Genomic DNA, 12,195 nt, shown 5'->3' with positions numbered 1-12,195 from the left:
TAAGGTAGAATAAAGGTTACTTCCCTACGGTATCGACTGCCTACATAAGGTGCCTAATAAGGTAGCTATCTCGCCAAACTCTCCTTTCGTCTAACTACGATCTGGGGAATCCTTTCCATTTTCCAGCCTACATTGCAGACTACCTTCCCCCGGTAACGTCAGGTAAGACAACACCGGCAAAGAAGGCACAGAAAATAAAGAACGGAGGGACAGGTGGGAAGGTACCAGGACCCAGGGCCCAGGGGTCCCCCCACACCACCGCTAGTCTCTTTCGGGCTTGGCGGCAGGGGACATCAGTTACACATGCGTTGAGGGTGCGGCAGGTCCCCCCCAAGCCGCCTCCAGGCTCCAGTAACCTCCTGCGCCTGTCGACCGAAGCAGCAGGGACAGGCCCCTTTGTCTTTCCTCCTTTGGTCGTCTTGGCCCGTGCATCACCCGCAAATGTCCAAACTTGTCATCCCAGCACATCGGCCCTTCATCCACACTTTACCCCCGTCCCCCCGTTATGAAACCTTCCGCACGCTCGCTCTCTGCCAGCCCGCACTTCGAACCCTTACTACGTACAACTTACACCACAGAACGCCATGCTAGCTTGATACACAAGCCCGCCCAAAATCAACACCTGTCAACCTGTCTTCCTGTCTTGATCCGTTCAACCGTGCCAACCCACCTATCGCCCGAGCAAGGTTCACACCCAAGCAACGTGACCATCCATCATCCTGCCATCCTCCCTCGTCTCACCCTTCCCCTGTTCCCGTCCCTGTCCCTCCCTGATTCCATCAGATGGCTGTTGATGGCTTTCGATGGCTCCCGCGGGTGGTCTAAGCCATGTGCAGGTCTGGTCCAATGACACCACGTTCTTGGTCCAGAGTCTATCTGCCTCCATGTCTTCCCCTCTGCGCAGCGTGTCAGACGCTCACACCTCCCAGCCAAGAAGCATTCCATGAGCCCATCCAAGCCGTCTTCCCACGTCGAAATCGTACGATTATGTTTACAGATCACCTGTCGTTGATTCATTCTACTGAAAATCCCTATTCAATCATATTTCGCTCCCCAGTTCAAGCTTAAAGAGGTCAAGCATCTCGCATTTATCTTCCCGTTGTCAGCCCATCTCATTCTTGGCTCAACGTCCTCCTTCCAGCGAGGCTGAGGACCTGCCTCGCACTCCTTCTCTTTGAGCCACCCACACAACTGGAAGCTCCCAACCCCTGGCCCATTATTTACCTCCCGGCAGTCTCGGAACTCGGCACATTCTCCAACTCAACTCCTCTGCTTACTCAATGCTCACAGACTCGGCATCGACTTTCCATACCCGGATTGACTCGCCCCCAGTTCGACTCGTTCCGCTCCTCGTATCATCGGCGGTCTGAACCTCCCACGCCCGTCAGCGCTGTCTGGTGTCGACGGGGCTTCTTGCGAGACGGGAATGACGTGGGCTAACAGCCAGCCTCGCCTGAACACCCCTCGCTTGGCCTGGGTCTCGCGGTTCGCGTTAGCGTCGCCAAGAAACCTCGAATTGTTTTGCTCCTCCTCTTTGGTGCAGTGGCTGTCGCTCGGAATCTGACACTGCAATGCCATGTCTTGGTGAAACGGGCAAAGCTGGACATTGGCACGGGTCTCGGCCCTCAAAACGGCTTTCATGCCCCCTTGAAGCACCAACCCTACCCACCTGCATGATCGTCGCTGACACAGACTTTTTCACAAGCCACAAGTCAGCCTCCTGAGGGATCTCGAGTCAATCCCCATAATTTACGCCAAGCTTTGCGCCAAGTCACTTGTTTAAGCTTCCTTCACGAAGCAAGGGTCATCTTACATCAATGGGGCTGGTCACTGGCTGGTGAAGAGGTCAAGCGTCTCTGTGTGATGCTCGCAACAATCAGCAAACGGTATCATACCAAACACTACTTCAAACTCAGTCTATAATCTTAACTTCTAGCTGGCAAGAAATCTGAGTTCAGCAAGAGGGCCTTGCGAGGGGCTTTCAGGAGTCTTGATGGCTCTTCTCGCCGCCGATCCCCTCTTACTATCATCTAAATCACCGACTCATGTCACACTATTGAGCTTGACAGCTGGGTCGCAGGGTGGGTCATGTCACAATGATCTATCTCCAGCCGACTAAGTACCAAGCACGGGTTTGGCAGAAAAATGCATATGACTGCCTCCGACACAAGGGATTTAGATGTATCCGAGGATACGACAAGCCCAAGCTAATGCTAGGTACCGAAGCCAGATATCTCCCATCCATCAGATGTGACACTTGCAGCTCAGGTCGCAATGAGTACCCTAAGATGCTCCGCTCTGACCCGGAGAAGCTGGCTTGGAACCTAGATCCGTCTGTTGCAGCAGTCTTGTTCTGATCTCGTGTTCTCCGATTCCGGGCCCGCAATTGTCTGGATTATCATCGACTCGATCCTCCCGCGAGAGCGCGGTTCATGGAGGACGATCGATCAAAATGGTGTACACGTAGGCCCAGGCTCTCGCCCGCATGCGCTTGAGCATGAAGCGGATGAACTCCGCAGGACCCTATCGCGTTATTCGCGATGCCGGTGCGAACTTGCTCGCAGGATGCGAGTATGGGAGTATTGGAATTGTACTACGACTCGCATGTCCCCTGATGCCCTCCCTCAAAGCCGTGTCAGCGGCACTGCCCCGGATCCGGTTTTCAGGTCTATCCCATGCGTCATCTCCGCCGTACCCAGACACTATGCTGCTGGTAGGACTCTCCTGAAAGTCCTGAGGCATTGAGGCGTGTGACCCCGACATGATGCTAACGCATGGGTTGTTGAGATGAGCTTATTAACGAGCAGCACACTTGGCGCCCACAACTTGGTCTCTTCAGAGGGACTTCGGCATAAGCCTAGATCCTTTTTCACGAAAAGTGAAAGCAGGTAACGATGCCTTCTTCGATAATGAGATGTAATGACTCAGGCAGCTCTCGGGCATGATTCTTGCGGCGCTATCTCGAGTCTCCCTTAGGCAGGATAGGTGGCTCCAGGTCGGCAAGCCCGCCCCCAATGTTCACTGTGCAGTTTGGGCTTTCCTTCAATTTTCATCGATAGAGAATTTTGTTCATTTGGACCTTTTATCTCTTTTAGAGACTCATGAAAGCAGTCCTAATTTCGTAGTAGCACTTCATCTATTGCGAGTTGCTTGAGGGTCTCCGAAATTGTTCTGCCAGGTATGGTTCTGCCAGCTATGCTCAACAAAGATGGGACCCCTCAGCAAACTTCCCAATGCTATTTCCCATCAGAGATGTGTGATGAAGCATATGCTTCTCACCTGGTAATTTAGCAAAAAGAGACTGGTGGAGGAGTAAAGAACCAGACTTGCATCTTCCTAACGATCATCCATCTTCACGAGCCTATCAAAAGTCCGTTCACTCTCATCATTCAAATCACCGTGATTGCCTGGTATTGTGAGCGTATTCGTCTTGCCTCCTACCGTTGATACTCCGATTCCTCTTTCCGCGTAGGGTCTTATGAGAGAGCTTTGAGTAGGCGTGAATGCATCGGCAAAGAATACCAACAGGTACTTTCACAAGTTCACCGATAGTTGCAGCTCGCTCCGTCTCATTTCTACACAACTTAATTAAATTTTGCAAAGAGGCCCTGAGATGTGATGCTTACTCGGCGTCTTGAACGACCTTGTTCCATGGCCCCATCACCGGCGCGATATTTGCGGTACTAGCTCAGCCAGCTAAAACGAGCAGCAACGTTTCGAGGATATTCCTGGTAATGTTGACACGGTACTCGGCGTCATTGCGCCTTTTCATCCTCGCCCGAAGCGAGGCAAATGGAGATGAGCTCTAGCAGATGTCAACGCAGCGAACTTCTTGGGGCTCTTTGATCGGGGTTGCTTACTATGCGAGCTGATAACATCCTCCCGATTCCTCCGCCGCCGCCAGTGCTTTGGTCAAGAGATCATCTGCCTCTTCCAACCTACCCATGCAGTGTAGTAGTTTCTTGGAGTGTTGAAACTCCAGACCATCATTTGAGTCCGAATCTTGCCGGCCGGGCTTTGAAGGACCTTGTTACCTTTCAGCAGCAGATCAAGGCCCTCTTTATACCGCTCCCGGGCAGCGACTGCCATACCAAGCCAGCTGCATAAGAGGGCTAAGAGCAGGTCATTGTATTCAAGCATCTCAAGCTGAATCTCGAGACCTTGGGTCATTTTCCTCTCAGACCTAGGATACAAATGTGATATACATGCACTTCAACGACTATTAATGTGCCCATGTCAATCTGTCTTGCTCTTCTTTCGAGAAATGGTTGTAAGCAAGATCGGCAGTGTCGAGTTACCCGACCACCGGGTTTGTGATATCGTTGTCGTGTATGCCCCTGTCAAACAGTAAGCCTTCTAAAGGTTAAGTTGGAAGGTAAGACAGATAGATCTTCATACTTTGCGGCGTTCACAAGGAGATTAATGAAGTTCATGCTAGTCTTCAATGGTCTCGATTTGGTCTGCGAATCGACGTAGTTCTTGGAGAGGGTGAGGACCTGCGGGATGTATTTCCCACACAAGATCCATTCCTCATCGTCATGCTTGTTCTCTCGCTCACCAGGGAACCTTCGCACCAGTAGTTTGGTCGCGGCATCAAACTGCTCTTGGACGATCATCCATTCGTGCTCGGTACTCTGATTGCACCAAACGGTGGATGCGGAATGTATGCTTCTCAATGCTTTTTTTTTTTTTAACACCAAGGCATGGTGTGCCAGCTCCAAAGACTATGAATCATTAGCCATTTGAAGTCGCATCGGTCTTTGTTACTCACTTAAACTCATCTTCACAAAAGGCAAGCGAATCAGGTAATCTGCGGGATCCGCAACCATGAACAACTCCGAAGGCACTGAGTCTTCGGGGAGGAAGCTTAACGCTCCAAGGCAAGGTCCTGCATCTGTCCCGAGATTTCCAAAGGAAAGTCTCGAATACCGTGCCGAGGGATTGCTGGTATCCTAGATATTTCCATCCGCTCTTCTACTCCTTATGGAAGCGCTGCTCATGCTTGATGTATATGGCTTGGAAATCCTCCATGGAGCACCTTCTAGCATTGATCAGAGCCGCCATTTGGTTCAAAACTAGCGGTAAGCCGCCTAGCGGAATTGAGAATTATCGAGCAGCCTCGTTTTCACTGCTGGTCTCCCTTTTTTTTGCGATCCGTTTTCTGCTAGCCGGAGTAAAAACTCCGGTCCGTTATCGACCCCGAACTCATCAACCTCAAGGCCAGTGTCGATAGGTAGAGTAGCAAGTAGGACGTCTCGGGTGTTGATAAGAATTGCCCCATGCTTAGATGCAGACCAGAAATTATCAAGTGCGTCGTGTGTATCAATATTGTCGAAGATGAGAAGCCATTTGGCACCCATTTGATCACTTCAGCATCATCATCATGCCACCTGAGCGGTGTTCCTCACTTGTTTTATGCATCCAGGTCAGAACCAAGATCAACTTCTCTCGGAAAGCCTACGGGCGAGCATTGGAGAGTTTGAGAACATCAACAGCGACCCGGTTGGATCCCTGGAGAATGAAGAATGAGTCTTGCGCAGGTACCCAGAATACAGCATCAAGATCATCAAGCTTATGGTACGCGTAAGCGAGACTGTCTGCATATAGCATGGTCATTTCAAATTCTACGTATCACTTAATATTTACTCTCGCGCCCCTGTTATTCGTTTCGAAACGTCATGATGATGTTGAACCAAAAAACGACTATTTCCTTATTGACCTCGACAGTGTTTCTTTTGACCTTTGAGAAGTTGGCGATGCAATGTTTGCAGTCGTTCCAAACCTTTAATTTGTCAAATTCTCTCCAACCATCTTGTGATCCGAGTCAAGGGGTTAAAAATCGATGGGCTAGTGAGAGAGCTTCCACCGATAGCCAGCTACGCAGTGACCAGTATTAGGTCTCATTAGCCTACATTCTAGGATTTCGTCTTCGCTCACTTAGACCATCTAAAATAAGAAACCTCGCATCATCGATGTGTTGATAGGGTGCGCCATCATGCTCAAGAAATTCTTTGCGAAGGTTTCATAGTGGTCGAGGCAATCTGCTTGTATCGGTAGATTCCTCATCTTGATATTCAGCCATGAGTTTTTCCAACTTGGCCCCGAAGTCCTGGATGAACCGCACACCCAATGCCCGCTCGTGGTTGGCGTTCGAGGTTTACTTCGCACTGTTTCAAAGCATCGCGCCAGTACTGAGAGTGTATCTCGTTGCCAGAGCTTAGGACAACATTCAATAACTGCGAGCAAGTAAAACTCATCTCTGTAACTACCTACTATATGGCCATATCAGAAGGATTTCCGGCGATTGGTTCTATCAGCCGCATGTTGCAATGTGGGAGCAGACAGTTCCGAGGAAAGGGCAGAGATGAACTGTCTTAGGGAAATTAATCAGGCGACAAGTACGTTTCTAAAGACGAGGCTGCCAAATGGCAGCGAATGAGTAATCCCCTTGCTTCCCAAGGAACACAAGTTGATATCCTGGGTTGCACAACCTGATTAGGTCGGGACAATGACTACCTAAGGCTTGCCGGTGAAGCAGGCTGAGGGCAATTCATGTCATTGATCAGCCCATGTGAGATTCCCGCACACATAGTGTTGAAGCGCCGCAGCCATTACGTCCTACTGGTGACACCAACCATTATTTAATACACTGTCGCAGCTGTACAAAAAACCTTGAATCGCAATGACGAAAATTGTGTCTCATAAAGCCACCCGAAGTATGCGGCAGGAAATAACTCAACATCATGTCTGACAAAGAGAGACGGCTTGTCAGCATGGCGATGATGCCAGAGTAGGCTATTATCCAGGCGAGGATCCTGCATCATGTCCCAATAAGACATTCGAATGTATGTGCTAAGGCTTCGCTTTCTGGCCACACCGTCGTCACAGCCACCTTCAATCGAAGAATAAGTAATCACAGACACCATCGCACCAGAAAGCACGTACGAGGGTCCTTCTACACTCATTCGGTGTGTGATTGACTCGCTGGAAGCTCTCCAATGCAAATACTGGTCGATATGATTCCGAGACCCAAACAGCAGGAAGTGAAGCGCTATTGAGCGCCTGTTGTGAACCAAACATTGCACCTCGATGCGTCTTTGACGCAGGTTTGAAAATTTTCACCAGTGTCCTGGAAAGCTCGCATGTCCAATTATGAAGGGTCAACGAAACAACTCATGGAATCTTTGTGTAGATCCTGACTCGAGTGCTCCTATCTTGGAAAACAGATTGAGATGTTCACGAAATTTATCAGCTTGATCAATGTGTCAGTGAATCACCAATAAGTAGTGGATGGCATCTTACACTGGCTCCTGAACGAATCCAATGTACTACAGGCTGATAGAAAGAATCGTAGGAATGTTCTGCGATATTTAGTGTTTGCTGTCATGGGCTGGTCCGTCATGCTTTGCACCCCGAGTTCCACAGAGCCGGCTCCCGACTTCTCCACGGCTACTGTAATGCAGTCAAACGGTAATGCTACCAAAAGGCTGACGCAGTCATCTCAAAGGCCTCTCAGGGCCGTCCTTGGCAGCCACGGACCGATGCCGCTAGCTTGCCCGCCGGGCTTCGGGTCATCTTCTGGTCTTCCAACGCCTCTAACCGTCACCCACCTCAACTTTCATCTCTGTCTCGACTTGGCAACGTCACAATTTCATGGGTTGATGAACTTCAAAATACTGCACCTTCGATCGCTACAGTACCACCAAAGAGCTACGTCTGTTTCGGCTTTCTCTCTGTGGAAAAATCTATCTCGACAACACTAACGAAGCTCTGGTCGGCCGGTAGAACAATAATAGCCATTTTTACGACTTACCTCTGGAATCCGACCATGCTGAAAGATTATCCAAGTGTCATAACTGCTCATACAACTGCCGTACAGGCCCTGGAATGGTGTCGAAAGCTTACTGAATTGAAGTTCTCCTGAGCTATTGTTTGCTGTAAGGACAATACATGGGCTCTCGTCGGCTCTTTCGTGAGAAAGAGTGGTGACTTATCAAGAAAAGTGCATGAAATGGTCCACTAGATCCCTTTCTCTATGCGCTTTGTGGACTGGAGACAAGGACATCAACCAATTTGGAGGAATCAAATGTGTGCTTCATGAGCGTGGAGTTCACAATGAAGAGACCAACTTTCGACAATTGGGGTTCCAACTGATAAGCTAGAAGACTACAGGAATATGCAGTGACCGAGAACTATTTATGAAATTTGGAATAATGAAAGGCTGTTGAATTTCAGGGCACTCATGATTCTAGGGGGAGTTAGCATTTACCTGAGTATTTTGCAAGTTTTCATTGGGGTTGCTCAGGTAGTCCGTCGTGCTTACAACTTGAGCGCATGAGGCTTAAGAGGCATATTATAGGACCAAACTCATAATCTTAATATTTGGCATCTCAGGATCCGACATTGTAAATGTTCAGACTGATGTGCGCACACAACTCATAGATTCTAAATAGCCGGTCTCTCGCCCATGTATGATGTAATATCATACCGACGGTGACAAGTACTGAAAGACATGAAGGTAAAGTTCCTCCATGAACATCTGGTCGATAGGTTATCATACAGAGTGAACTCGACAATTTAATTAGGCTGCCCACATGTGGATGAAGTGGGATACGTTCGCTGATTTAGATATCACTCTGGACACTATACTTCACCTGGTTAAACCGTTGCTGGATGAGGATGAGCTTCTTACTTTCCTCAATCCTTGTTACAGGTTTAGGCTTGTCAGCCATTTATCCCATCTAGACCTCTTCGCAAGCTAGATGAGGGCTGTCAGATAATCAAAGTCTCTGTTGAGAGATTGCGAAGACAGGCCGCTTGCCTTGTGCGACTATAGTTCTGTTGAGCCTCAGGACTTGGTTGCTACGGACTGAGTGTACCCAGGAAGACACTAAGAGATATATCATTTGAGGTACAACAAGCAACAGCGATGGTATTAGTTGCCATACCAGCAGCGGGACGAACCTCTCTTGTGTCTGACGTACGACAGCAAGCCGGGGACGAATGCAAGATGTATATTCGGCTAGTAATTTCGGAGCCCGACCGACTATCATTGATTTTGGATCACAGATTGCCCACACGTGTCTGTTCACAATCCTCTGGCACCTTCCAATGCCCCGCCTCGTGAGAGTATTGAGACAAGAAACCTGGTGATAACGGGGTTAGATAGCGGCGAAGACCAAGGAAAGGCTGACAATAAGAAAGGCATCTAGTCAATCTTGCTAATGAATCAGTCTACTAGTCTTGAACCGCGCTGTGCAACCCATTGGGTAGTAAGTGGGAGTAGAAAGGCGGGGTGGAAAGCCTCTAGATAGCTAGCTAATTTTGCATGGTACCTTGATGTTACGTTAACGTGTCACCAGGGTAGATTCCTGATTGCTAGGTACAGATGTGAGTCGGTATTAGCATGTACCGACCCGGACCAATAAATCAGAATACTGGCTCAACCGGCTCATTCCAGGCTGGGCGAGTAAAAGGTGGCGGCTGGGCACCTAGTTTTACAGCATTTTAGTGCATCAAACGAGAAATTGTACGAATACCTACGGATACACGTGTACTTATCCTTTTGTACATTATGCTCGGATGGAAAGGCCAAGCGAAAAAGGCCCAAGCAACCTGACTGGAGCTTTGACAGGTCAGCCCACTCAAGAGTCCAGGCGTTTCTATCCGGTCCACCCCCGGATCTGCACTTGTCCATATTAGGCTAGGCGTAAGCAATGGCCGATAACGATAACGGTAGGATCATCCTTCGACCCTCTTCTCCATGGAACCCATTCGGACTCCCCTCTATCTCCCCGAAACTCAGCCAGAAGTATAACGAACGAGAGTATTCGGACAGAGTACTCCAGAGTTCTTTCACAAAACCACGGCGCAATGGTGTCGTTGGCGCCCCCGAAGAAGCTGGACGAGCTTCCAGACGAAATTCTTCTTCGCGTTCTTTCCTGTGAGTAAGCCTTCAATTCCTGCCAAGAGGCTTGCTCCAAAATTCCCAGCTGACAGCCCGGTGCCCCTCAGTCCTAGAACCCTACGACTTCCCCGGTCTGCAGCTCGTTTGCCGAAAGCTCCAGAAAATTTCCCTCGATAATAACCACTGGCGATCGAGGACATTTGACGAGTCGCCATTCGTGGAGGCTTTACAAAGACGGCGGCGCTTCACTACCTTTGCCGACGACGACATCACTGACTACCCTCTCTTCAGCACCGCTGCAGTACAGCTGAGTGAGGAAGAAAATGGTGACACAGAACTGGAACCCCTCTTCTACGACGAGGAAACACAGGAGCAGCGCAAGGTGCAGCGGTACAGAGACATGGCGAACTGGGATCCTTCATTTCCGACAGAGCCGGTCTTTTGGTACAATGAGTACATACAACGCTATGCGCCTATTGCGACAAGTTGGCTGCAGCAGCCCAAGATCCGAGATGGGACTGAGGAAGATACGCTGGATGTCCGAGGAATGGCACTCTACAGCCCAAGTCGAGAGACTGACGAATTGCTTGTGGTATCACCATTGGACGACGGCTCCATGTGCTTGTGGGACGTGAAAGGTACCAGGGGTCGGAAGGGTGCCACAGTCGCGAAAAGCTCGGCTGGCATCTTATATCTCGATGGACCCCAGACAATGGGTAGGTCACGCAAGATCGATACCGGAGTGACAGAATGTGTCAGCGTCGACAGCTTTTCCAACAAGGCCTTCGTCGCAGTACAGGGCCACCTGCTAGAGGTGGATCTCAACCGGCTCGAGGTCGTCGGCGAACAAACATTCGAGTGGTCCATCACGGCTCTTTCTTCCGCCGCCCCAGGCTTGCCTTTGACTGTAGGGACCTCTTTGGGAATACACCTCTACGACTATAGGGCGCGAGTCAGGTCGCCGAGTGAGATCATCGACAGGATTGACGTTCTGGCCGTGAACTCGACAAGTGGATTCTTTGAACGGAGGCCAAGCAGAGGCTTCGATGATCCGCTGCCGCCTTATGCTCCTCTGTCACAACCCACCCCTCTGAGCATCTTGCACCTGCCCAAAGCTTGCGACGAGTACTCCTTTTCGGATGATATCTACGTAGCAGGACGCTTCTCTAACATCCTTCACTACGATAGACGCACGTTTCCTTCCATCATGGGTTCCATTCATTCGGGGGCTCGACTGGCTAGTCTCGCTTCTCTACCGTACCCATTCTCCACGCTCGACAGCGAAACACGTCGTAGGAGCGACTTGTCTGTCGAGCAAGTCACGGAGTCGAAGACGAGGGACGGAGGCCGGACTCTTATCGCCGGTGGCGAGTACAACACCAAGGGTTCGCTGGAGCTGTACGGCTTGTGCCCACAACAGGGAGGTTCGTCTGCAGATCTCATGCAGAATTCCACCATGAAGAACCGGCAGACATCTTCTCAGTCCAAGATCCTCTCGGTCGCCAACCAGGGTACTCGCATCGTGTTCTCGGATGGCTCGGGGCTTCTGAAGTGGTTTGAACGCGATGGCTTCACTGAGGTGAGAAGGCACAAGATCGGACACAGCGAGGTAGACGAGCGCCCGTCCCTTTTCGCCTCCATGCCAGGCTCCGATGATCTCGCGAGGAAGATATTGTCGACACAAACGCGTCGCGGACTAGATAATGTCAACGACGATGACATCCTCTTCTGGACGGGTGAGAAGCTGGGCCTCGTTAGTTTTTCCAGCAAGCCTGGTTTTACCGCAAGTGAATTTGAGCTACCGGAGCCCAAATCGGAAGAGGAGGCAAGGAGCGAAGAGGCCGAGAAAGAGTATGGCGAGAGGATGAGGATGGCTCTTGAGCGACAGGCGGATGATGTTCGCTTCGTACGAGGCCTAGGACTGGGTTTAATGGGGTAAAGAATATTGTAACATTTGGCATGAGGCGAGCGTTTTCATGACAGGCCCTTGGGACATGGGTTAATTAAAATTCATTATAAGATCCATCCTGATAAGCCGTCGCGACCTGACGATACAAACAGTTAGAGTGGAGTGAATAAGAAAGTTTACCAACGTTGTTATGCAACGCTTAACCCACCGAGCCGCAGAGCAGACTCCAGACTGTGAGGGATCTGTGGTCGAAACAGAGAGTGCGACTATGCCGACATCGGCGGTGATCGTCAAGATTTCCTCCAGGTAAGTCAGGTAGTCGGTTAGACAGCGGCTGGAAACTCTAAGCGTAAAACACTTCAGCGCAATAACCGCCCGG

At 50.1% G+C, this 12,195-nt stretch overlaps 3 protein-coding genes across 3 annotated transcripts; 1 reads left to right on the top strand and 2 right to left on the bottom strand.

Moving 5' to 3' along the window:
- Positions 1–1,284: 1,284 nt before the first annotated feature.
- Positions 1,285–1,641, bottom strand: CORC01_08036 (uncharacterized protein; the record flags this gene model as incomplete). The annotated part of the gene is made up of 1 exon (XM_022619671.1): positions 1,285–1,641. The coding sequence occupies one exon, from the start codon at positions 1,639–1,641 to the stop codon at positions 1,285–1,287; it is 357 nt and encodes a 118-aa protein (XP_022473875.1).
- A 2,047-nt stretch (positions 1,642–3,688) lies between these two features.
- CORC01_08035 (uncharacterized protein) lies at positions 3,689–4,616 on the bottom strand (the record flags this gene model as incomplete). The annotated part of the gene is made up of 3 exons (XM_022619670.1): positions 3,689–3,805; positions 3,943–4,183; positions 4,399–4,616. 3 exons carry the CDS (start codon positions 4,614–4,616, stop codon positions 3,689–3,691), a joined length of 576 nt encoding a protein of 191 aa, XP_022473874.1.
- A 5,257-nt stretch (positions 4,617–9,873) lies between these two features.
- Positions 9,874–11,846, top strand: CORC01_08034 (F-box domain-containing protein; the record flags this gene model as incomplete). Its single annotated transcript, XM_022619669.1, has 2 exons — positions 9,874–9,943; positions 10,015–11,846. The coding sequence occupies 2 exons, from the start codon at positions 9,874–9,876 to the stop codon at positions 11,844–11,846; spliced, it is 1,902 nt and encodes a 633-aa protein (XP_022473873.1).
- Positions 11,847–12,195: the final 349 nt, after the last annotated feature.

The sequence above is a fragment of the Colletotrichum orchidophilum genome (assembly GCF_001831195.1).
Source record: "Colletotrichum orchidophilum strain IMI 309357 chromosome Unknown Scaffold_66.1, whole genome shotgun sequence".
Classification (NCBI taxonomy): Eukaryota; Fungi; Ascomycota; class Sordariomycetes; order Glomerellales; family Glomerellaceae; genus Colletotrichum; species Colletotrichum orchidophilum.
This window is presented reverse-complemented; position numbering and strand designations above follow the sequence as displayed.